The following is a 25,448-nucleotide window of genomic DNA, read 5'->3' on the forward strand; positions in this document are numbered from 1 at the left end:
GACATCTCATGCCACTCAAAATAGTGGTCCATGTCAGCTAACCAATCAAGGAATGTCTTGGGGTCAAAGCGACCATCAAAGCTCGGGGCATCAATCTTGAGATTCTTCATGGCCCTTTCGTCAGGATCAAAGCGGTTCTGATATGCCCGTTCTCTACCCGCATGCCCGCCATTGGTGGGGGTTGTCTAAGGGCTGGCTCCTCAGCAACACCACCTGCCTGCAACTGCACATTTCCCCAAAAGTGGGGTTCTCCCTTTGAGATGTCTCTAATCGCTCAAGTCTAGCTTCGATGGCTGTCGGTTTTCGTTCGATATTTTTGTTGGATGTCTCTATGGCAGTTATCTTTTGGAGTAATTGAGCGAGGTGATTGGTTAATTATTCGTTACTCATGATGGGGTGGTGGCCAAAACCCTTATCACTTCTAGTGGGCATACACTAAAAACCCGAACTCGATTTTCCTAAGCACGACTCTAAGGCTTGAATAGACCTCAATATGGATGTATGATCATATTTTTATATGATGTATGAATTCTGCAGATTTTCAGATTTAACTAGAATGAAAACACAAATTTGGAAATTCAGATTTTTATCTCACAGGGCTGTGAATATGAAAAAGCAGGTTCGCAATTTCTGTGGGATGTAGATATGGAATTATCTAGACAATCCTAAATGAGAAAACAGATGATCCTAAGTTCAGATAACTCGATCTAACAAAAACCATGCAAAACCTAAAGCTCTGATATCAAATTTGATGCAGGATGGTCTAAACTAGAATGCATGTGTGAGCATATAAATTATCTAGCAAAATAAACTAATCAAATCAATTGAAATATTCAACATTCCACATCATAGTAAAGATAATAACAAAGGAAACATGCAATGGTTGTAGACCGTCATTATAATCCTGAGGTACCGTATTCAAGTCATGTGTGGCTTGGATCCGGCGAGGGATGGGACCTCCCAATCTTGCATGGTTTCAATCCAACAATCAATGCAGCTTCTCTAGTTCAGGAAATCAAAGGATTTTTGGAATAAGGATGGCTGGAAATTTTGAGAGAGGGTTGAGATCAATTCTCAGATTTTCAGGGTGAATAGCAATCACAGAATACTAGGCATAGAAAGAGAAGAAGGTTGGAGGGCTAGAAATAAAATTTAGAAGAAGAGAAAAGATTAGGTGAAGAGAAGAACTTACCACAGAGAGAGGGGGGAATGAGGCACCAAGCTTTCGTTAAAAAAAAATCATTAGGTTTAGGATAGAAAACACCCTATTTATAAAATTCGGATTTAAAAGAAAATGACTAAACTATCCCTATAATAAAAGAAAAGAAAAGAAAAAAACGTGCAAAACAAAGCTTTATATATATATATATATATATATATATATATATATATATATAAAATCCCTGCATAACAGATTAGTCTTCTAACTCATTCTACACGTGTGTTCTCCTAATGTGGGGCCTTCAATTAATCTAGAGACATGTTTGAGGTCTTCAAAATTCTCCTTGGTTGTGCCACGAACCATCATCGAGCCATAAAGATGTATTCGTTGGCCGCCTTCGTCTTTGATAAACTTTGAAGGGTCTGATGTCCTCATCAAAGTTTTATTTATTTATTATTATTATTATTTATTAATTACGACAGGGCGTCCCCACCCCTTCAAGGCAAGACTATTCCCTCCGGATGCATGCAATCACCCGCCAACCACGTGCTTCAAGTAATCCACGAGGAGGGGACCCGAATTCTTGTCTGTGGTGAGCAAACCCACGACCAAAGCCGATACTGGTTACAGATGATTTTGCATATATTTGAAGAGAAGGGCTTGTCTGGATGTAGAGAAAGGAGAACAGAAGAGAAAAAGATGATGTTCCTTGAAGAGCGGACTGAGTCATGATTTGGATCAGGTTTGGTCTTTGATACTAGTGCAATACATTAAAACAAAATGTAGATGTGGGGAAGAGAAGAATAAGATGAATGAAATATTCAAAGTGTAATGTAGTTTATCCTAGATTGGGTGTACATACGTAGTCAACACATTGAAGGTGAAAAAAATCCAAATTACATCCATAAAATACTCAACAATAAAAGACCAAGTATACCCGCACCCCTATAATAAAGAATAAAATACAGAAAGAATATATATTTTCCTTCACAACTTATAGAATCCCCTTTATTGTCTTGAACAAATTCCTACATGTTTTGAAGTACTACAAGACATGCTTAGCTAAGAGTAATTAACCAATTAAGAAGTTCATTTTTGTGTTCATCTAGAGGTTGGTTCACGTGATGTGTGTTTTTCATGATGATGCCCTTGCGCATACATCTATTATTGTCTATCCAACAACTGTTTTCGAAATGAATCACACACATCTACAATGCTACCTTTGCCTCAAGATAACTTGCTTCTGTCGAGGCTGTCTTAACTCAACTCAAGTTTTCTTAGCTTTTTTTTTTTCTTTTTTTCTTTTTTTCTTTTTTTTTTTTTTTTTTTGGAGAGATAACGCAAATTCATTGAAAGAAGAAAAAGGAGAGACAAAAAAAGGGAGAAGGAGTTGATCCGTTGAGGTAGTGGAACAACAACCCTCAAAAGGAAAGAAAGAACAAAAAGAGGAAAAGGAAAAACATTCCCTTAAAGGCCCAAAAAAAGGAAGATTACAACCCCTCAAGGAATCAACATAAGAAACCCATTTGGAGATAGAGTTCTTAGCTTTGTTTGCAACGAACTCAGTTGAGTTAGAGATATCTCTGAAGCATCTACTGTTCCTTTCTTCCCAGACGGACCACCAAATTGCCAGGAGGACTATCCTCCAGATAGGAGTTCGGAGTTTGCCAATATGAACCCTATGCCAGGCCTTCAAAAGACGAGCTGGAGAATCTGGGAAGCACCAAGAGATGTTGAAGGGATTAAGGAGAAGGGGCCATATCTGGGAAATAAATGGGCAGTGAAGGAAAAGATGCTCGACAGTTTCTTCAGTAGACATACAATGGAGGCAGATATTGGGGAAGATCATCCCTTTTTTTTTTTTTTTTCAGATTATCGATCGTAAGAACCTTCCTTTTTCCCACCAGCCATCCAAAAACAATGATCTTAGGAGGGGCCACGTACTTCCAGATGTGGGCAGTGGAGATTTGATCTTCATGAATAGGGGTGGAGGTTAGATATTTGTAAAAGGACTTGACAGAGAACAGACCAGATTTATCGACTGTCCAGACAATGTTATCTTCTGAAGAGTCGTTTGGCATGAAGGAAGAAATTCTGGCAAGGAGAGATGTGAACTCAGCAATCTCCCTATCGTAGAGATTTCTTCTGCAAATCAGATTCCAAACAGTGTTATCGCCTGATAAGGAGATACATTTAGAGACTGGAATGTCTTGGATAGGGATGATACAAAAAATATTAGGAAAGTCCGCTTTGAGAGGAGAGACGCCTGCCCATCTATCTTCCCAGAATCGCACTTTGTCTCCTTTACCAATCTGGAAGGCAATGTTGTTGAGCACTTCTTTTTTCGTAGTTAGAATGCCTCTCCAAAGGACCGAGGCCCTATAGAGAGAGGAGTCTTTGGTCCACCAGCCCCCTGGAGATTGGCCATACTTACATTTTATGATTTTGTTCCAGAGAAGGTCCTTATCATAACCCAGTCTCCAAACCCACTTGCCAAGAAGGGCCTTGTTCATCATCTTTAGGTCTAGAATCCCCACTCCTCCTGCTTGAGTGTGCTTGCAGACCTCTTTCCAGCTGACAAGATGAAATTTTTTTATTTTCCTCTCGACCGTGCCATAAGAAGTCGCGTCTTGATTTTTCCAGAGAAGCCAGGATCATTGTCGGAAATCTGAACATGGACATAAAGTATAGAGGAGGATTTGATAGAGTTGCTTTAATTAGAGTGACCCGATCCCTTGGACCCGACCCCCAAGGGATAAGTATCTGCATTTCCAAGTGGCAAGGTATTTATCGAATCTATCGATAATCTTATCCCAGAGATTTTTTGGAGGCTTACCAATGCATAAACGGAGGCCCATAAAAGAGGTTGGAAGATTGCTTGAAGGGCAGTTAAATAATTCTACGAGCGAATCTATCTCGTCCTGTCCCATGTTAACCCCGAAGATTTTAGATTTTGCCATGTTTACTCTCAGACCTGAAACCACCTCAAAGCATCTGATGGTTGTACGAAGGTTGCCCACTGACTTCTGATTTGCTTTGCTGAAGAGGAGTGTATCGTCTGCAAATTGGACGTAAAAAATCTGACTATCGATGTTTTTAATTGTGACACCGTTGATGATGCCTGCCTGTTGGCCCCTGTATAGCATTCTGGAGAGGGCGTTAGCTACGATAAGGAAGAGGTAAGACGATAATGGGTCACCTTAACAGAGCCCCCTGGAGCTTTTGAAGAATCCTCTTGGGAAACCGTTGAGGAGAACAAAGAAGTGGGCTGAACTGACGCATTCTCCCATCCATTTTCTCCATTTAGCTCCAAATCCCAAGCGAAGAAGCATGTACTAGAGGAATCCCCTGTCGATGTGATCGTAGGCTTTCTTGAGGTCAAGTTTGCATAGAATGGTCTTCTCTTTGGATCTATGAGCAAAATCCAGACATTCATAAGCAATCAAGGAACAGTCCAGGATTTGTCTGCCTGAGATGAAAGCGCTTTGGTTCCCCGACATAATTTTTCCTATCACTTTCTTTAAACGGGAAGTCAAAACTTTCGCAAGAATCTTGTAGGGACTTCCTATCAGACTGATCGGTTTGAAGTCTTTTAAGGAAGCAGCACCCGGGGATTTTGGGATTAAGGCAATGAAAGTGGCGCCAAGGGCTTTTGAGAGACGGCCCCTGTCGAAGAATTTGTTGAAGCAGTCCATGATATCCTTCCGCAACACTTCCTAGAAATATTGAAAGAACATGATTGGGAAGCCATCAGGTCCAGGAGCTTTTTATTCCCCCAAGTCGTCCACAGCGACTAGGGTGTCCCATATCGGTTACGTATCGGTAACGGTGGTACCAGTTACGCGATTCGGGGCTGTATCGGCCGTTCCCCTTTTTTGTACCCGTATCGGCTGATACGGGCCCGTTACGGGCGTAACAGCCGTTACCGACCCGTAACCGCTGTTACGGGCAAAAGAAAAAAAAAAGGAAAAAAATACATACCTTTTCTTTCTTTCTTCTTCTTCCTCTTCGTCTTCTTCTCGGACTACTGTGGCTGCGGCCGCAGCTTCTTCTTCTTCTTCTTCCTCTCTCTCTCTCTCTCTCTCCTTTCCCTCTTTTCTTTTTGGTTTCCCTCTCTCTTCTTTTTCATTTCTGGCATCGAAAACGGAATGGACCGCGTGGCTGGGAGCTGCAGCCCTGCTGCGGCTTCGGCCGCAGCTTCTTTCTTCTTCTTCTTCTCTCTCTTTCTCTCTCTCTCTCTCTCTCTCTCTCTCCTTTTCGGTTTCCCTCTCTCTTCTTTTTCATTTCTAGCGTCAAAATCGGAATGGACTGCCACGCACTTATTATTATTATTATTATTATTTTTTGTGTTCTGTGGTGCACGCTGAACAGTGCACTTGCACTGTTTTGTTACACGGTCCGTTATAATGTTTATTTTCCATCTAACCTGTTAATTAGGTTACATTGACGTGGATGAAGGGAAAACACACATGTCAGCTTGATCTAAAACTTTTGTAGCCCCCAATAAATTTTTAATGGTGGACGTTTAATTATTGTTGTTTCTTATGCTGCGGTCCACCTGAGCTTTGGTTCTACCTCATTTTTGGGCTCATTTCCTAAAATTATTTGGCAAAATGGATGGACGGTGTGGATATAAGAAATTCATCACGGTGGGGCCCAAAAAACTTTGACACTCGTGTGCTACACTTCACAATCCGAGTCCCGCCTAATTCGGGCCCTTAAAAAATTGTACACAAGACATGTATTAACTTAAAATTTACCAATTAAATTATGAACTATAGATGCTAACTCACAATGCCAAAATCAAATTGTTTGAATAGTTATAATTGTTAATTTGTGGACGCTTATTTTTTAAAATAGGGCCTTTTAATTTTTTTCATGATTCACTATCCAATAAATGTCCACCAATTTATAAGTGGGATAATGCCAATAAATTGCATGAATTTGAGGCTGATTTGGGGCATGGATTGGTCCTCCAAGTCAGCCCCAAATTGGCAACCCCATCTACTTGAAATTAATTTCATTTTTTTAAAAAACTATCGGGAGAAACGATATCAAATTGTTAAGTATATAAATTATATATTTAGAAAATTAAATATATGAATTTTGTAGTCAAATTCAGGTTATCTGGTTCATAAATTCATCAGACAGTCCGATACAACTTCTCACCAAAGAGTGGACCGTTACACCACCATAAACATGTTCCAATTTATAAATGAATGCATATTTGGAATGCTTAGAATATTCCGGATTTAATCCATAGTTTTTCATATTTTTTTGGCAAAAAAAAAAAATCGCGCCGTTACGGGCCGTTACGCCCCCGTATCCGTATCAGTTTCGGAGGGCACCGTTACGCCAACCGACACCGATACAGGACACCTTGACAGCAACTTTAACTTCATCGATAGAGAAAGGGGCTTCCAAGGTTATGGCATCCGATTCTTTTAGACTGTGGAAGTGCAGAAAATCCAGCCTAGGTCTTTTTCAGATCTCTCCCTAAAGAAGATTACTGAAGAAATTAACTGATTCAGATGCGATTTGATCTTTATTGTCAATGGGGATGCCATCGATCATTATGTTGTCGATCTTGTTGAGTCTGGCCCTCGCATTTGCTATACTGTGGAAGATTTTTGTGTTTTTATCTCCCTCCCTGATCCATTTTGAGCGAGATTGTTGCTTCTAAGAGATTTCGTCCTGAAGCACTCTGGTTGAGATGTTTTGAATGGTCTGAATTCTTTTGGACAATTGTTCTGTAGATGTGGATCCTTGTTCCGTCTTTGCATCGATATTCTGGAGCTCCGAAAGCAGAGATTCCATTTCCTTATCTTTATTGAGTTGATCAATAACCTTCCATTCTTTGATCTTCTCCTTGAGAAGTTTCAGCTTACAACTCAACCTATATCCTGCAAAGCCTTCGACAACAAAACTAGACCACCATTCTTTAACCATTAGAGGGAAACCAGGAGATTTTAGCCAGGATAATTCAAACCTGAAGGGTTTAGGGCCCCAATTCTGGTGGTCGGCTGAGAGCATAATCAGGCAGTGATTAGAGGTGGTTCTCGAGAGGGCTGACTATGATATGAATGGGAAGGAGTCAGCCCAATCAGAGGAGATTAGGAATCGGTCCAATCTGGAGAGGATCGGATTAAGTCTGCCATTGGTCCATGTGAATTTGGCACCGAGAAGAGGGAGATTGATGAGCTCCTGGTCATTGATCCAAGAGGAGAATCTGCGCATATCTGGAGAGACCCTGGACCGATGAGAGTATTCTTCTGTGTATCTTGTAATGTTGAAGTATGTGCACACACCAAGAGCCAGCAAATCTGTTCCTGTCCGCAGAGAGTTCCAGCCAAAAATCTTGTCTCCTGGCATTAGAAGTAGGGCCATAAACCGAAGTTATTAGACAACAGAAATCATTGGAAATTTTTTTTAGAATAACCGAGACAGAATTCTCCTGTCCAACTGCTCTCCAAGGTCCAAGAAGCGGATTTCCACGCCACTTAGATTCCACCCGCACTGCCAGAGGCGTTTAATACTACCCATTTGACGTCTTGACCCTTCCAAAGGGACCTCATCAGTTGATCAGAGAGTTTTTGAACTTTAGTTTCCTGGAGGCAGATCATGTCGGGATGGTTTGTCGCAGGTATTTTTAAGGAGTCTTCTTTTCTGTTTCGATCCGACTCCTCTAACATTCCAGGAGATGATCTTCATAGAGATACCGAGCTGCCCCGATTTGCTGACAACCATGTTCTCGAATTGATGTTGAGAATAGAGGTGATGGAGGATGAGAGGGCCTGGATTTCCCTGTTGTTGTTTGATCTTGGTCGTCGATTTCTAGGGGATCTTGAGGTAAGGAGAGGGCGGCCTCTGATTTCAACTCAGTGGAATAGAGCGATACAGTCTTCTGGATAGTCGCCGAACGACAGACCAAGAGATCTTCCTATGTGACCGATGGCGTCTTTGATCCATTTTTTTCCCCTGGATAACGTCGATCAGATCAGTCCTCTGGAGATCGACATCCGCCTTCGACTTCAGGAAATAGTCCATCGGTTGCGAGGAGGGTCCCGCACGAGTCTGTAGAGGCTTTGCTTCGATGAAGTTCTCCTCCCCTTCTTGAAATAAGGTGGAAAGAGCTAGTTCTGAGGCTACGCTTCTGGTGATGGTGGGCGAGGAAACTGGGCTGGGATCTTGGCTCTCCGAGTGCCACGATTGACAATCGAGTTCGGGAGGCATATCAGAGTTCGACGTAGAAGAGATTAGAACAGGGATGTCGGTGGGAGTTCTCCAGATAGGAGCAGGGGATTGAAAGGTGGGAGGGTCCGTATGTCGATGAGGGTGGGAAGTGGAGTGATTAGCATCAGAGGAAACTTCCCGAGCCTCGTGGGTGGGGGATAGGGCTGATGTACGAATCAGGAGCATTGGACGGGTCGGATCTAGAGGGAGGTGGTTCGGTTTGGGTTTGTAAGGAGGTTCTGAGCTGAAATCGATTTTCAAGCCTCTAGCTATTTCTGATCCATGTTCCGAGGCGGTAGGTAAGGACACTGAAGCTTCGACAGCCATTCCGTGCCTGCCAGGTGTCTCGAGAATGGGACTGAGTGGAGGGTGTTTCAAGACGCTCAGATCGCCGAAAGCGATTTGAAGACATGGATGAATCTCCTCTGGACACACAGAGGGGTGGTTGAGATTCAATAAATGACACGTGTGTGGGTTTAGGGTCCTGAGGTCACGTGTCCTACTGTCTAGGCCTAAGATTACTGCGTAATCGATGGGGCCAGCTGTGAAGGCGTTAATATCGAGAGAGGGAGTCTTAATAGATTGAAACTTTATACCCATGGTGTTGTTCCAGGTCTGCTCCCTACTCCCCATGCCTGCTTCTCAATGGATTTGTTCTTTGGAATACCCAACCATTACATGGTTTGAGGACTTCTAATTCTTCTCCATCCATATTGGCTAACTGTCCAACTCCAAATGCTGATTGGTTTTTCTAATTATCATATATCCTAATCTGATTTATATCAGTTTTGGCATTTGCAGTTTTCTTCTTGAAGAGTTGTATGCATTTGAGCTCACATGGTGTTGTGCTTTGTGAAACTTGTCCTGCTTTGCTTTGTAGAGATCAGGTGGTGCTATTCTTTTGTGAGCTGAGAATCTCATCAAGGTTGATTATTTCATATGGCTATCATGCAGTTCTATATCCAATCGATTGTGAATGTCCATTTAGTTTGAGTAGAGTTATAGGTGCACTTTTCATTTTCTTTGGTTGGGGATTGGTTATTTTCACTAATATTTAATCTCTTAATTAGCTTTGATGTGGCAAAGGCATTTTAAGGCAAAGTAAATCACTATCTCTTCTTTGATTGATAAAGCAAAGTGCTGTAGTAAGCCAAATCAGACATAAAAAGGCCAAATTGAAGAGATTTTTAGTTGAGTATTAAGGTTTCTGTAGTAGATATAAATTCACCAGGACTTTCTATCCCTACTCATTTCAAAAAATGAGAAATATGCTCCCTTTGAATCTTCGTTATAAACATTCCATTGCAAATTTTCAACTCAATCCTAAAATATGAGAATCTTCATCCTCCATTGCTCATTTTGGTTTTCATACCTTTCAGTATTAATTTGTTTTCATTTCATTTCTAATGTATTTTCTTTTATATGGTCTTATGCTTACTATTATTCCTTTTACTATAGGTGGTACATTTTTGAGGAAACCATACTATGCACTTGGACTTGCATCTTGTACATCACCTTTTTGAAAGGAAATACTACATGGGAGTGGTACGATTCTCTCTTCAGTATTTCATTTGAGTCCTCTAATAAAGTTGTATGATGCTACTATCACAATATGTCATGATGGTGGCAGGGCCCACAATGAGAATTTATTTGAAGGTCTATGTGTCAAAGTTTTAACATTTGAATGCAACAATTTCCCACATACTTTGATCATCTTTTATTATATCTTGGAATGGAATCTAATCAGGTGGAAGGATGCAGTCATGATCATGTTTTTGGTGATTTTGTTTATCTCCCTTATATTTCTGCTCTTGCTTCTTCTTTTCCACAGGTAAGATTCATACAACTCATATGCTGTAGTTTGTTGTCTTCAAGCAATTTTCACTGTCTCACATTATACTATGATTTTATGATTCATGTTGGTTGTTTATGCTTTATTGCTGTTAGATGAACCATTTTCATATATTTATTTTCTAGTTTGTGGTTATAAATCATATTATAGAGCAACATCTGTGTTAAGTTAAAGTGCACTAGTTCTTGTTAGTTTCCCTGTTGAATACACTCTAGTCTTCTTGTCCATCTTGTGTATTTCAGAAGTAAGTGTTGACGGAAACTGCGTTGCCTGATTTACTTTTACTAGTTCTCTTCTTAATTTATTTTTTGTTTTGCTACGGAGAATATAATTGGGGAGGTCCATTTGGGTAAAGTCCTGTTCTACCTCATGCTTTGGTCCATCCATTCTCACATGCTTTGCAGTTTTTGGGCACCATTGGTTGGGACTCACATGCTGGTACCCTCAGTTGTTACTTATATGTTCACTCTTGTCATCTGTGACTAAATACTTCAATAAGCTGTTTTGTTTGAGACATAATATTTGTTCTTTGATACTTACTTTTTATCTGATATATGGACTGAAGCTACCTTCTCTTACCAGCAAGGAGACAGTTGCTATAGACATTTGAGAGAATTTATAGTTCTTGACATTCATATAGGGTAAAACTAGGGATGCGTTGGTTATTGATGGGGTTCAGGAAGAACTAGTTCATTAAGGGCCTGTTTGATTTGTGAAGGAAATGGGAATTACCCGGGAAATAAGTAATAATTACTTACCAGGGAATTGCCTCTCGTTTCCTGTGCGCTGATGTCGACGGCGTAGCCTTTCGGCGTTAAAATCGAGGATGGCTGTGAAAAGAATATAGGGCCCACTGTGATGTATATGATGTATCAATACCGGTCATCCTGTACGTCAGCTCTATTTAGGCCATGAACTCAAAAATGAGGCAGATCCAAAGCTCCAGTGGACCACACCACAGGAAACAGTGGAAATTTAATGTTTGCCGTATAAAAATTTTGTGGCACTTAGATGTTTTGGCTGAAGCTGATATTTGTGTTTATCTCTTATCAATTTTAGACTTAAGCCCTAAAATCTTCTGATAAAATAGCTGGACGGTGTGGATATGTCATACACATCACAGTGGGGTCCACAAATGCAAGTCAACTTTTTCGGACCAATTTTCGAGGCAGAATTGCATTTGAAAATCCAAACAAGGGAAAAGGTAATAATGAACTTTTGCAAGGGTATTTCCCAAATCCCTTGAAATCAAACAGGCCCTAAATGAGTCTCAAGGAGGCTCGATGAAATTCAAGAAAGAGTAGGTTTGAAGGATTAGTAGTCTCCTTTGTCTCAAAATTGGGGAGAGACATCAGGAAGAACAAGAGGCCTTCCATGAGATCCTATGTTGCTTGAGCACGATATTTATCAAGAATGTCGAGGTCATGTAATTGATGCTCATCTCACAATACCTAGCTAAATGAAAATGCGACAACATTTAGGACCCCAATGTATGGGTACAGGTGCCAAGTAAACACGTACATGTGACATACCAATTCATGAGAAAGAGGGAACACATATGGCTATTTTGTGTATTTTATTTTGTTTGGCATTATTAAATATATCCTAGGAGGATTATGTTGACGTCATTAAAGACATGGGAAAGTGCTATTACAAGGTCGATAATGGTTTTGGTGAGACTGACGAGTTGCTAGTGGCATATGTTCTTCATCAAGGATTAGCATTATTGCCCTTGCCTTGCTGATCTCATTGTAAATGAATTAACCACTATTTTCCAGGTTGAGGTCCCTTGGCGCATATTATTTGTGGATGATGTGGTGTTGGTTGACAAGTATAGAGACGGAAAATTCTATTTGAAGTTTCGAGGAAGGTTCTAGAGCTTAGATGCTTAAAATTCAGCAGAACCAGGATGGGGTACTTTGGAATGCAACTTTAGCAAGAGCAATTATAAAGGCAGGGTTTTGGTTAAAGTTGATAGTCACGAGATTCCCAAAAGTTGTTGTTTCATTACCATGGTTCAATTATTCAAAAAGGACATGGAGATTAATGAGGATGTTTCCAACATGATTAGAGTTGGGTCGATGAAGTGATGATGTACCTTCGGAGTGTTGAGTGATTGTTGCATCATGCATGCCTATGAAACTTAAGGGAAAGTTTTATAAGGCAACTATTCTATTGGCTATGCTATATGGAGTAGTGTTGGGCACTTTGGTGGCAGCAGGAGCAATGACTAAGTGTTGCAAAGCCGAGGATGTTTAGATGTATGCATGGAGGCTAGGAAGGTTAGAATTAAGAATGTGTTCATTCGGAAACCACATTCTCAGAGGTGCATTGTAATGTTGTTTCTTGAATACAGTTTACGCCTCTCAAACGGTGCAATAGAGTTTTTTGCTTACTATCCCTGGGATTCAGCTAAGCCCAAATTGATGAAGATATCGGAGCAATATACCAGAGGAGAAGGGTTGAGCTAGCCTCCTTATGGCTAGATGACCATTACATTAGGCCCACTTAGCCCAATTCATATTCCTAGCCACGTTGAAGACCCCATGTGCATTTCGTGCATCTTTGAAGACCACACACTGGGAAGATGCATGTGAATTGCACATAGGAGCTTGATGGACACATTGGACCGTTGGATTGAGTGGACACGATGATCGGATCATGGGATCATCATCATTGGAAGTATTAATTGTGGACCCCAATGAGCCACGAAATAGTTTGGTTATTTAGTTTGTTTACATGCTTCGTTATTTTTTTGTATAACTCATATTTGTGTTGAGATTAGGGAGTTAGAAACAACTTTTAATTCATTAAGCATCTTTATGTTGAGGATCTTATCTGAGAGCGCCTTTTTGTAAAAGGTCTTTTTTGAGACTATAAGGGGTTGAACGTCCCCACCCTAGCTTATATACATGTTGTGAATGAAAGAGATTTCTCTCCTTTTGCATTGAGATTGAGCAAAACTCCATCCTGTGATTGGATTAGTGGTGCGAAACCACGATGAGTAATTCCCTAGTTATCTTTTCTACTTTTCCCTCTCCTCAACAAAGTATCATCGTCTCTCATTTTCTTCTTTTCTTCATCGTTCATATCTTCCTTTTCTTCTTTGTTACCATTCAAAACCTAATCGACCCATCCCAAGCCCAAACCGACTACAGCCGGCCATCCTTTGTTGTCCGTACAGACGTACAAACAACCTCGTATAGTGGCCCCCTCATTTCGTCACAAATGCTCTTCCCTTCCCTTACCTTCCCTCTTAAAAACCCCTAAACTAATTTCACAAAACCCCAATCCTAATATTCATAAATTCCTTTCAGAACCCAAATCCCCAAAATTTGAAAATCCCTTGACCAAGTCATAAATCCCTAATTCTCATAACCTGAAACCCATATTCCCAATTCTAGAAACCCTAAATCCCTTAAATCCTAAATCTGAAATCCTAACCCGAAACCACCCAAAACCTCAATCCTAATGTTCCAAATCCTAATTCCTCTAATACTAGATAACCCAAACCCATTTCCCACATTCCCTAGCCTGTAAACAACCCTAACACGTCAAAACTCTTACAAGACATGATTTACATTGAATTCAGATTTAACCCTATGTTAGGATGGGGGTTCTATCTCCCATAGGTCCCGGTAAATCAGTTATTTGTGAGTTTCGCATTGTGGGACTGTCGTAGACTTGAATTTGGACATGTCATGAATATAAATTTTCTGAATTTATGGTAAATTAGCTATATTTTATCGTTCCATTGCTCTAGTTAATCTGTCTTTTAATTTCACAACATCATATTTGGTTAGATCATTCCGTCTTGCATCACAAACCCTCATAAAGTCTGTATCTGGTCTCAACACAAGAATAGTGTCTATTGTTGGTTTGCACAACCAAAATGATAGATTATCCTCTTTTAACCTTACTTAAGAAACAATAGGAATTCAAGATGAGAGAACGAATAGAGAAGATTTTCAATTCTCTCCAAATGGACTAAGGTAGGGTATATATAGGTTTTAGGTGACCTTTGGTGAAGAGTCATATGTTCATGAATTGAATTAATGTATTAAACAAATCAATACATCCTTTGGTGAATACATGTATCTGTGATTGTGAAAGGATGCATCGTTTGGTGGATGCATGTATATTTCCTTATGAATATTCATGTACCTTATGGATGACACCTACATGCACATTTAATTAAAACACGAGATACATGAATGACATACACTATATTCGAAACGCATGCAACCCCCTCCCCCCACTTCTAGAACCTTAGAAAAAAAAAAGAAAAAAAGAATTCCCTTGTGTCTAGGAAAGTTTTGTACATAAAGAAAGATGTCTTTTGGACTGGGACCTTAGGGTGGACTGGTCAAAGTTCATTAAGGCATATAATGATGAATGTCTTGAACTACTTTGCCCTATTTGATGGAATTATTGAAGCCACACATACAATCCTTTCAAGGTTTGTAAGAACAGTAACCGGCTAGCACATTATACGGTCATATGCTATCTCCCGTTTTGCTGAGTGCTTTAAAGATTTAGCCCTTATCTCATAAGAAGCGACCCACTTCTACACTTTGATAGGTGAATCTATCAAAGGTAATATTGGAACTTAATCACCTTGATTCAAAATCCATAGATTCATTAAGAGAAAAATCTCAACCGCCATTCATTACAGATATTTTTAGCACCACATACATCATGGGAATGGTAAGAAGTATGTGGAATGCTTCTCTAACAAATTTATTTTATATATATATATATATATATATATATATATATAGGGTGTGCATCCATGTGGGTGAGCCCAACGAAAAAACACCGTGTATCACCTATCATATAAGCTTAGTAAAAGAAAAAGACTATACAAAACAGGTTGTAAAGCTCTATAGGGCAGAAGAGAAGGCCATCATTGAGGCCAAGGTTGGACTATATCTTCATATGACTAAGAGCCCCGACCCCAGCCAGAGACAACAGGCCTTTGATGTGCCGTGGAAGCTCCGCTGAATTGATTTAAGTCATGTTGGGCTCCCCCCCGCTACCCAATCTCACAAGTGCATTTGCCACTGCATTCCCTTCCCGGTGGGTGTGGGGAATCTTGAAGTTCATCGAGGAGCTTTTTTTGTTAATGATGCCGATTCGGTACCAAATACCCCAAGGAGCATTCCCTTTCAGATTGGAGGCCGCCTCAACAATAATGCGGGAGTCCGATTCTATCTAAATGTTGTCTAGCCCTATGCTCTCGCAGATCTCGAGCCCATCTACCACCGCTTGAGCTTCTGCCACATTATTGGATACCCTCCCGTATCCTTTGTGAAAGGCAAAGACAACCTTCCCTCGGTGATCCCTACAAACTCCTCCCCCTCCGTCGATGCTTGGGTTTCCCCTTGAAGATCCATCAACATTAAGCTTTAAGCAGCCCTCATCCGGCCTTGTTCATTTAATGACGTGGAAATTTTGTTCCTCAATTCTATTGTTGTCTCCAAGTCCCAAGGACTGTAAGGTTAGCATTTCCAAGAGAGATAAGCTTCTTTTTTCCGGAATCTGGACACCCACCTCTTTCAGCCACCTGGTAACCTTCATAATAGTGGATTGGGTCGACATTTTGTGGTTTTCGAACCCACTGGCATTACGACCAAGCCAAATCTCCCATAGAATGAAAGACGGAGTTAAACCCCTCAGAATTGTGAATGAAGACGATGCGGAAGCCCTGTTTTCCCAGAGGTTTATTCTCTATTGAATGGACAGGCATTGTTGATTTCACTATCAAATAACTGGGAGAAATGGTTCCATACCTGGGTCGCTACCCGATTGTTGCAAAAAAGGTGCTCAACATCCTCTATCCCATTTTGCATCAAAGGCCGAGTCGTATTGGAGACAGGATCATTCGGTTGGGTATGCAACAGGCAAGATTGACTTTGATTCTGCAGAGGCATAACAGAAAATTGAGGATCAGCAGCCACCGACTGGTCACTATGCAGATTCTGCACTGGAAGCATGGGCTGCATAACTTGAGCTGAGCTCGGCTCAATCACACCACGCTCCTCAGATCACAGCCTTTGGAAAGCCCCCTCAGGGGGTTGAAGCCTGACTTGATTTTGGCCCTGCATAGAAGATTTATGAGGGGATGCTATGTTTCGATGGGGACTGTCCTCAGCTTCTTCCTGGAGCTGATACTGAGGGTGAGCCTTCTGATGATTCACTTCCTCTGCCTCAACTCTAGCCCTCCATCACTGATTAAGCGGAGCATCAGTCGCCCTTTGTTCATCCACCACAGCGTGTCGTGTACATTGACTGCCTCATTGCTCTCGATCTCGATCATTGACAATCTCCAGGCCACCCTGGGAATCCAGATTGTCTGCATCACAACAATTGCATTTGGACGCCACAGGAACAACCCTGTGCAACAATTGCATTTGGATTCCAACTCGCTGAATTTCGACATCCACAGGAACAGCCCTAAGCAACACGTTTCATACAAACACAACGATTTTTGGCGGGATATACTTGTTCCAGACCCAGGTGGTCCAACGCAGTTTCGGATATCGTCGACGGGTGGCGTTCCAGGCTGATTTCAAACTGCACTTGCCAGAAGAAACCTTTGTCCAAATCAACTAATCATCTCTATCCGAGATTCGCAAGCTGCTTTCCTTGATAGCATGCAGAATTTTCGTTGGTAGCAGGCCCTCTACCACTGAGAATTTCAAATAATGCTATTATATGAAAGCAATGACTCATATAGTTTGTTCGTCCCATTGAACCTAGACTTTCAATCAATAGGTTAGGTTTCCACTATAGGTGATTGATTATGTATGGGCTTTAGTTCCCTCCCCTTCAATGTATTAGAGATTAGATCTTTACCAAGGCCTTTGGTCAATGGGTTGGCCAAGTTCCCATCCGACCTCACATATTGGATTGAGATTATTCCACTTTTGATGATCTCCCTTACACAGCAATGTTTAAGTCGTAGTTGTCTCTACTTTCTATTATATGACTCACAATATGCTTCGCACAAAGCAACATTGTTGTCACAATATGTAGGAATAACAGGCATTGTCTTACTCCATATAGGTACGTCTACTAATACGCTCTAAAGCCAATCTGCCTCCTCTTGTTAATGCCTAGGCGATGAACTCTAACTCCATCGTTGATTGTGTAATGCAGGTTTGTTTCTTGGACTTCCAAGAAATTGCTCCACCTCCCAAGTTGAAGATCCAACCACTTGTAGATTTCGAATAATCGGGACTTGAATTCCAAGAGGCATCACTGTAACCTTCAATTACAGTTGGATATCTCTCATAATGAAAACCATAATTTATGATTTTCTTTAAATATCTCGAAACTTTAGTTATTGCCATCCACTGCTCATCACTGGGATTGCTCGTGTATCTACTCAATTTTCCTACTGAAAAAGCTATACCAGGCCTTGTACAGTACATGGCATACATCAAGTTGCCTATGACCTTTGAATACTCAAGTTGAGATACATTTTTTCCTGTATTTCCTACTAACCTGACTTTAGAATCATAGGGAGTACGAGCTAGTGTACAATCATATTGATTGAACCATTTAAGAATTTTTTCAATGTAATGAGATTGTGTTAACACAATTCACTATCTTTTCTTATGATTTTAATTCCTAATATTTCATTAGCTTTTCCCATGTCCTTCATGTCAAAGTTAGTGGAAAGAAACCTTTTAGTATCAGTTGACATCACATATGTAGCCTAATGACTCTAATCCGACTAACACTATTACTAATAATAGAGGAGTATGGTACTTCGCATGACTACATAAAATCCCATGTGTACGCCTCTCTACATTCTCCATCTTTGTTTGGCCTATGAATCCCTTTAGAGAAAAAAAAAATTGATATTCGTGCACAATATGATAATACATGAGTAAAAAGAACTCCAACTAAACTATCCAAATTGTGGTACCTAATTTAGATGGGTCCAATGTTGTCAAAATCGTTATCGTACCACAAATCGTAGTAGGTGTTAAATCATAAGATTTATTTTGATATATATATATATATATATATAGAGAGAGAGAGAGAGAGAGAGAGAGAGAGAGAGAGAGAGAGAGAGAGAGGAATGCTCACTTGCGCACCTTTGCACACGTGTCATGGGCACAAAATCTGAACGGTCCACATGATGCAGCACCCCTTGAAACCTCACAAGCCCAACTTAGAGCCCAATACAAAACTCTGGTGGACCATGGCAAAAGGAAACAATTTCCTTCCTTGATTTGCATTTCTCTTAGCTATGGCCCACTAGAGTTTTGGATCAGGCGAAAATTGGGCCCATAGAGTTTCAAGGGGTGCTGCATCACGTGGACCGTTCAAATTTTGTGCCCATGACACGTGCTCAAAGGTGCGCACGGGTGCTCATGTAAGAAGGTGCACAGGTGAGCAATCCTCTGTGTGTGTGTGTGTGTGTGTGTGTGTGTGTGTGTGTGTGTTTGACATATGAAAAGATATAAATCATAAAAGTGTGTGTGTGTGTGTGTTTGACATATGAAAAGATATAAATCATAAAAGTGTGTGTGTGTGTGTGTGTGAGACATGAAAAAATATAAGTAAATCATAAAAGAATAAAAACTCATCAATCATCCATTTAACATTGACATGTACCAAAAAAGCAATACATATCATGATATTATCAATTGAGAAAATGTATACGGTATAAATATCATGATATTAAAGAATTCTTATCCTTTTCCTCTTTATATATATATATATATATATATATATATATATATATATATATATATATATATATTATTTACTTATTTTTTAACTTACCTTAAAAGAGTCCTTGAAATTTTTGTTTTGTACCTTTCTTGAGTGTAGAATCATGTTAGAAAAAATGGCATTCGATTCCATTGTGAATCAAAAGATATCTTGATTTCTTTGTTTAGGGTTTTTGAATATCGAAATCCCCAAATCTCTCTCTCTCTCTCTCTCTCTGGACATTTTTAATAGGGGAGCCTTTTTGATATTTTAAGAGCAAAAGGGTATAAAGGAAAGGAAAAAAAATTGAATAAAAAATAATAATAATTTGATTTTTTAAAGTATTTTTTGGGACCTTTACACGATCTACAATTATCTTACGATTCATACAATAATTGCACGATTATTTAGGATTTACGATTTGGGTGTATGATTCAAATCGTACACCCATACGATATGATATGAATCGTACGATTCATTTCATATCATGAACCATACAATTTTGATAACATTGGATGGGTCAATAATAAAAATCATACTTCTTGAATAACTTAACCACAGATTAATGCATGTGGACTGAATAATATCCAACAGTCCTAGTTCAACATACAAGTGACCAAAAATCAAAAGTTTGGATTATCCAATCAATCTGATTTTTGCATCATGCTATGTCTGTGGTGGGCCCCAGAATTTGGATGATTTGGGGCATGCTTGCAGTTTCTATGTGCACGTGTATCAACGATTCAACTATCATCCTCCATCAAAATGTCAAATAACTTGCTTTTTTTCTCCTCTTTGAATAAGAAGAATACCACAATACTGTCTGCCACTGGAGTTGCAGTTTTGCGGTTCTGTGTTTTGAACTCAATCATCATCCACCTTCAGGTCTCGGATTTGCTACAGATCTATCGTTTCCAACTGCCACAAACTAGCATGATTTGAATTGTGAACTGTCACGAACTATGCCCAATTTGCTAATCGAATTGTCACAAGTGAATCAATGAATATCATCAAATTGAAGCTATTCAAAGTGTGAACTAGGCCACTCGAACTGATTTGTAGTTCGAGCTTAGCTGGACCCAACTAGGTAACTGTAAATAGTTACCTGAATCGCGGTTCAACCATTTCTAGTTCGAATTCGTAGTTTGTAGTTTGCAACTTTTGAAAATTTGTAAGTTAGCAGGGTAGCGTAGTTCATCTTTTAATTCGTTGTACTCATAGTTTTGATTCATCTAGTTCAATAGACTAGTACGAGGTGCAATTTGATCCAATTCAGACCATTCATTATTTTACATGTAACCATCCATTTGATATCCATCAATTTGATGTTTGGTATTTCTTGATCAATGTGATTTAAGAGATGTTTTAGTACAATATACCCCAGAATTTGGTTGGTCTGGATTCCAGTAATCGAGCTCTAACTAATTCACAAATCATGGTTCGAGCTTAGATGGAGCGAAGTTGGTAACTATGAGCCAAACCTTGAAGGGTGCTCTACAAGGAACCTTGGTAACTGTGGGATTAGTGGCATTGTGGGAGCAGTTAGATTATCTTTTCCTTGTGTTAAACGGCTACATTGTGCTAACCTTGAGGGCCTGTGAGAAGGTACAATGAGAAGAAAAAGAAAGAAGGAGAACAAAGATGGAAGAGAGAAACAATGAGAGAGAAAGAGAGGAGAGAGATAGCAAGAACGTGAAATGCTTAGGGTCTATTGAAATCTCATCCCTCTACTCTTATTTATAATAGTAAAAACGTGAATTTACATGGACTTGGACCTAATGAGCCTTATTCAACTATCAACCTTTCAACACTCCACCTCAAGCTGGAGCATCGTAATGAGACTGAGCTTGGAACAAGGGCTGACATAATCAAACCTAAGAAAGAAATAAATTCTTCTCTAACATCCCCCCTCAAATTCAAGGTGCTCTAAAAAAAGAGGAACTTGAGTTTGGAACGGCACATAAAAGATTTTGCAAAAGAAGAAAATAAAAAAGTAGTGCGGCTATGGAGATGAGTAACATTGGCTATGACAAGACGCAAGTGAGCAGATAAGAAGTGGAGGCAATGAGACAACCAATAACTTCAGGCGAACAAGCACTTCCGCAACTTCAGTGATGTGTCCATCACAAATGAGTATGGATCAACTATCCAACTCAACTAAGGCCGGGCCAACTACCCAACACAATCGTAAGTTAGGACAACTATCTGAACAAATAAGAATGGACCAATTGTCCAATATAAACAAACGAATCTAGATCAACAATCCAACTCAACCAAGGCTAGGCCAACTGCCCAACAAAATCATATGTCCAAACAACTATTCCGAATAAATAAGAATGGACCAATTGTCCAATACGAACAACGTGTATAAGCCAATTACTTAGAGTAAACAAGCTTAGTACAATCGTAAGTATGAGCAAAGGCTAGGACAATCACCTAGTCCAAACAAAGCCCGAACCAATTGTCCGGTACATAAATGGGTTCGGCCCAACTACCCGGTATAAATACTGGTCACATCACACATCTTGACGAGAAGAGCCCGAAATGAAGTTGTTAAGTCATCAAAAGAGGTATGGAGAAGTCATGAGCACATGTCACACAACAAGAGATGATCCAGTCAAATACCTGGACTTCCAACAATACCTCCAACCATTTAGCAAAAAATAGCAAATCCCTCGGAAAAATTCTTCAAAAAAGGAATAGAATAAGAATTTCTAGCAACATCTTCAATTGGACATTAGAAAAATTAGCAAGGGCTTCAACCGCATATTAAAGAGGCTTCAAATCCTGCAACACATGATGCAAAATCCTAAAAGTAATCCAGCAGCAAGCCAACCCCTTCTTATGAATCACAATGAGTCAATGAGGAAAAGGCCCCATGACAAAAAAAAAAAAAAAAAGGAGGGTGAAGGGAAAATAGTTAATGAGAAGTTGTGTATGTAAAGAAAGAGGGAAAGAAGAGGAAAAAAGAAAAAGAGGAAGGGAAGAAAAGAAGATGAGAAAGGAAAGGGAAACACCACTTATTGAGAAGGGTCAGAAGAATAAATCTCATAGAGTTAAAGAGGAAGAAGAAGGAGAGGAAAAAGAAGGAAAGAAAGAAGAAAAAGAAAAAGGAAAGAGGAGAACCATCGAGGATTAAAAGGGAAACACAAAAAATATCCAAAAATATTCTCTAATAGAAAAAAACAAAAAACAAAAAATAAAAAAATAAAATAAAATAAAATAAAAAATCAGCAAACCCTAACCAAGGCAATACAAAAATCTGCTTTAACAGGAAAAATCAAGTAAACCCTAGTTAAGGCCAATGTTCGTAATATTGGTATCGCACCCTTGCGATATAGATACATATCGGTTATCGCACAGGATATATCGTTTGTATCACGTAATTTATCGCACTTTTTGGGAAACATGGGGAAACATTGGGAAAATTGTTGAATTTTTCAATGAAACTTTAGGGATTATTAAAAAATACCTTAACACACACTTTTAAATTATAAAATCTCAAAAAAGAAGTGTACATAATAGGCTTCCTCTGTAAAGAGTCATAAGCTATGCGCTAGCTGATTGAACTAATGTAACTATATTCAAATTGAATGCATAATATTAACAAATGTATTAAAACATGTATGAAAATATAATTAATTCATTCAAAAGTAGAAATTGTAAACATACCCATCAATAATGTGACTAGCTGATTTTTGGGGCATGATGGACGTTTAATGCTCACTGTTTCATGTCGCGCGGCCCACTTTATCTTAGGATCTGCCTGATTTTTGGTATCATGCCTTAATATGCTCTGGAAAAATGGATGGACAAAGTGGATTTCTCACAAACATCATTGTAGGCCCCACCATGAGCCCCATAGGACCATCCATCTCTAACTTGGTCCTAGCAAGATGTGAATTGCCTATTGATCTTAGGGCCTCACCATAATATATACATTTTATCCACTTTGTCCATCTATTTTTCCAAATAGTTTCAGACCATAATCCAAAATATGAGGCAGATTCAATCTCATGTGGACCGTACCGTTGGAAACATGGGCAATATGAAGTTTTTAATGATGCGTCAGTGGAATTTGGATTTGCCTAAATTTTAGGATTTTTTTTTATTTATTTATTATTTTTTTTATATAGTGAGGCACTCAATCACCACTGTTTCTTATGGTGTAGTCCACCTAAGATTTGGATCTGCTTAATTTTTGGGACCAAATCCTATTCCTAATATGGGTTGGAGAAACGGATGGACAACATAGATATACTACACATCGGTAATGTGATGTATACGTTTTATTAGGGGTTTGTGGGGCTCAGTTTAATGTATATGTTTTATCCACGCCGTCCATTCATTTTAACGGATAATTTTAGAGCATGAGCTACAAAAGTAGGGAGATCAAAGGCTCAAGTGGACCACACCATAGGAAGCGGTGAGGATTGAATGGCTATAGTTGAAAATGTCATGGGGCCACATAATTTTTGGATCAAGCTAATATTTATGTTTTCTCTTCATCTAGGTTTATCAAACCTTATGAACAGATTGGATGGCAAATAAACATCACACCCTAGGAAAGTTTCAACGGTGGGCATCATTATCACCACGGCTTCCCGTGGCATGGTTCACTTGAGCCTTAGAGCTGCCCACTTTTTAGGCTCATGCCCTAAAATAACCTAACAAAATGGATGGACGGTGTGGATAAAACACATACATCATGGTGGGCCCTACAAAGCCCCCAACAAGACCGTTAATATCCGCCACCGAATCTGCATGCGGCCCTAAAAAAAGGACGCGGATTAGCCCTACAGGTTGAGTGGCGAGACTCGCTACTAAAGTAACGTCACCAAGTTCCGTGGGCCCCACCATGATTTATGTTTTGTATCCACACCGTCCATCCATTTGGAGAAATCATATTAGGGCATTAGACAAAGAATGTGGCAGATCCAAAGCAGTAGTGGACCCCACCACAGAAAACAGTGGGGAGAGTGAATCCCACCGTTGAAACCTTCCTAAGGTCCACCATGATGTTTATTTGAGATCTAACCTTTCCATAAGTTAACAGAGACATGAAATAAGGGAAAAAAAACAAATATCAGCTTGATCGAAAACTTTTGTAGCTATTAGAAGTGTTTAATGGTGGGCATCACCCTCCCCGTTGTTTTCTATGGTGGGGTCCACTGGAGCTTTGGATCTGAATCATTCTTTGTATCATGCCTTTAAATGATCTCTCCAATTGTATGGACAGTGTGGATACAATCCATACATCATGGTGGGCCCCACGTCAATTGGTGACGTCACTTTAGTAGCGAGCCTTGCTACTCAAACCTCTCAGCAGCTAATCCGCGTCTGTAAAAAGGCACCCAAGGCTTCTTTTTTTTTTTTTTTCGAAATAAAGGAACCCTAAATCCCTAAAATCTCGCTTTTTCTCTCAAATACACTCCACCTCTCCGATTTTTTAGATTATTTGCCGAAATCGAAGGGAATCGAAGATTTTTTCGCAATTACCTATGAACGGCGCATGGCTTTGATCGATTGGCCCACCAAATGCAACTTCCGATTAGGCAATTTCTTCTACAGGTACCAAAATACACTATTTTGAGAGTATTCCCTTTTTTTTTTTCGATTTTTTGGGGTTGTTCCGGGTTTTTTTTTTTTTTTTTTTTTTTTTTTCTGGTTTTTCTTCATTCCCGGCCCTTTAATTGCGAAGGAAATGTTAAAATCCCTGATAAAAAACAGTAGAAGTGATAATATCTATCGATATCGCACGATATTTTGCAATATATCGTACGACACAAAAGATTCTTCGAATTTTTTGTATTTCAAGGGCCTTCCGAGGGGTTTCGTATCGCTCGCCACCGATACCGATAATATCGGCCGATAGTATCGATATTACGAACACTAGTTAAGGCAACACATAAATCAACAAGTCCTTAAGAAAAAAATATTTAAAAAAAAAAAAAAAAAAAAGGATTGAAGAAGAATAAGAAGTAGAAAAAATCAAGGGAAAAGGAGAAAAGAGAAAAGAAGAAGAAATCCTAGAAGAAAAAGAAGAAGAAACCCTGAGAGCACTTTGGCATTGATATCATGTTAAACGACTACATCGTAGAGAGAGAGAGAGAGAGAGAGAGAGAGAGAGAGAGAGATGCTTAGGGTCTATTGAAACCCCAACCCTCTACTCTTATTTATAATAGTAAAAATGTGATGGGGCCTATGTGCCTTATTACATGGACTTGAGCCCATTGGGCTTTATTCAACTATCAATCTTTCAACACTCCCTCTCAAGTTGCAACATCCTAATGAGGCTCAGCTTGGAACAAGGGCTAACATAATCAAACCTAAGAAAGAAAGAAATTATTCTCTAACTTTATTTAAACTTAAGAAAGAAAGAAATTCTTCTCTAACATAATTAAACCTAAGAAAGAAAATTCTTCTCTAACACCTTGATCGGTCTGGACCAATGGCTTAAATTCTAGAGAA

The 25,448-nt window shown here is 39.6% G+C and overlaps 1 protein-coding gene and 1 long non-coding RNA gene across 2 annotated transcripts in view; one reads left to right on the forward strand and one right to left on the reverse strand.

Annotated features, from left to right (window-relative positions):
• Window positions 1-25,448, forward strand: part of LOC131243245 (protein S-acyltransferase 10-like) — a 69,746-nt gene that overhangs the window by 39,683 nt on the left and 4,615 nt on the right. Inside the window, exons 8-9 of the mRNA XM_058242445.1 lie at window positions 9,854-9,940; window positions 10,143-10,226. Of these exons, the coding sequence (XP_058098428.1) occupies window positions 9,854-9,940; window positions 10,143-10,226 (171 nt within the window). The remainder of the gene's footprint in view (window positions 1-9,853; window positions 9,941-10,142; window positions 10,227-25,448) is intronic.
• LOC131243246 (uncharacterized) lies at window positions 10,361-10,885 on the reverse strand. Its single transcript, XR_009169964.1, has 2 exons — window positions 10,738-10,885; window positions 10,361-10,701 (listed from the first exon to the last, which is right to left on the reverse strand). It is a non-coding gene; the product is annotated as an uncharacterized LOC131243246 (long non-coding RNA).

This window comes from Magnolia sinica, chromosome 4, assembly GCF_029962835.1.
Source record: "Magnolia sinica isolate HGM2019 chromosome 4, MsV1, whole genome shotgun sequence".
In the NCBI taxonomy this organism is placed as follows: domain Eukaryota; kingdom Viridiplantae; phylum Streptophyta; class Magnoliopsida; order Magnoliales; family Magnoliaceae; genus Magnolia; species Magnolia sinica.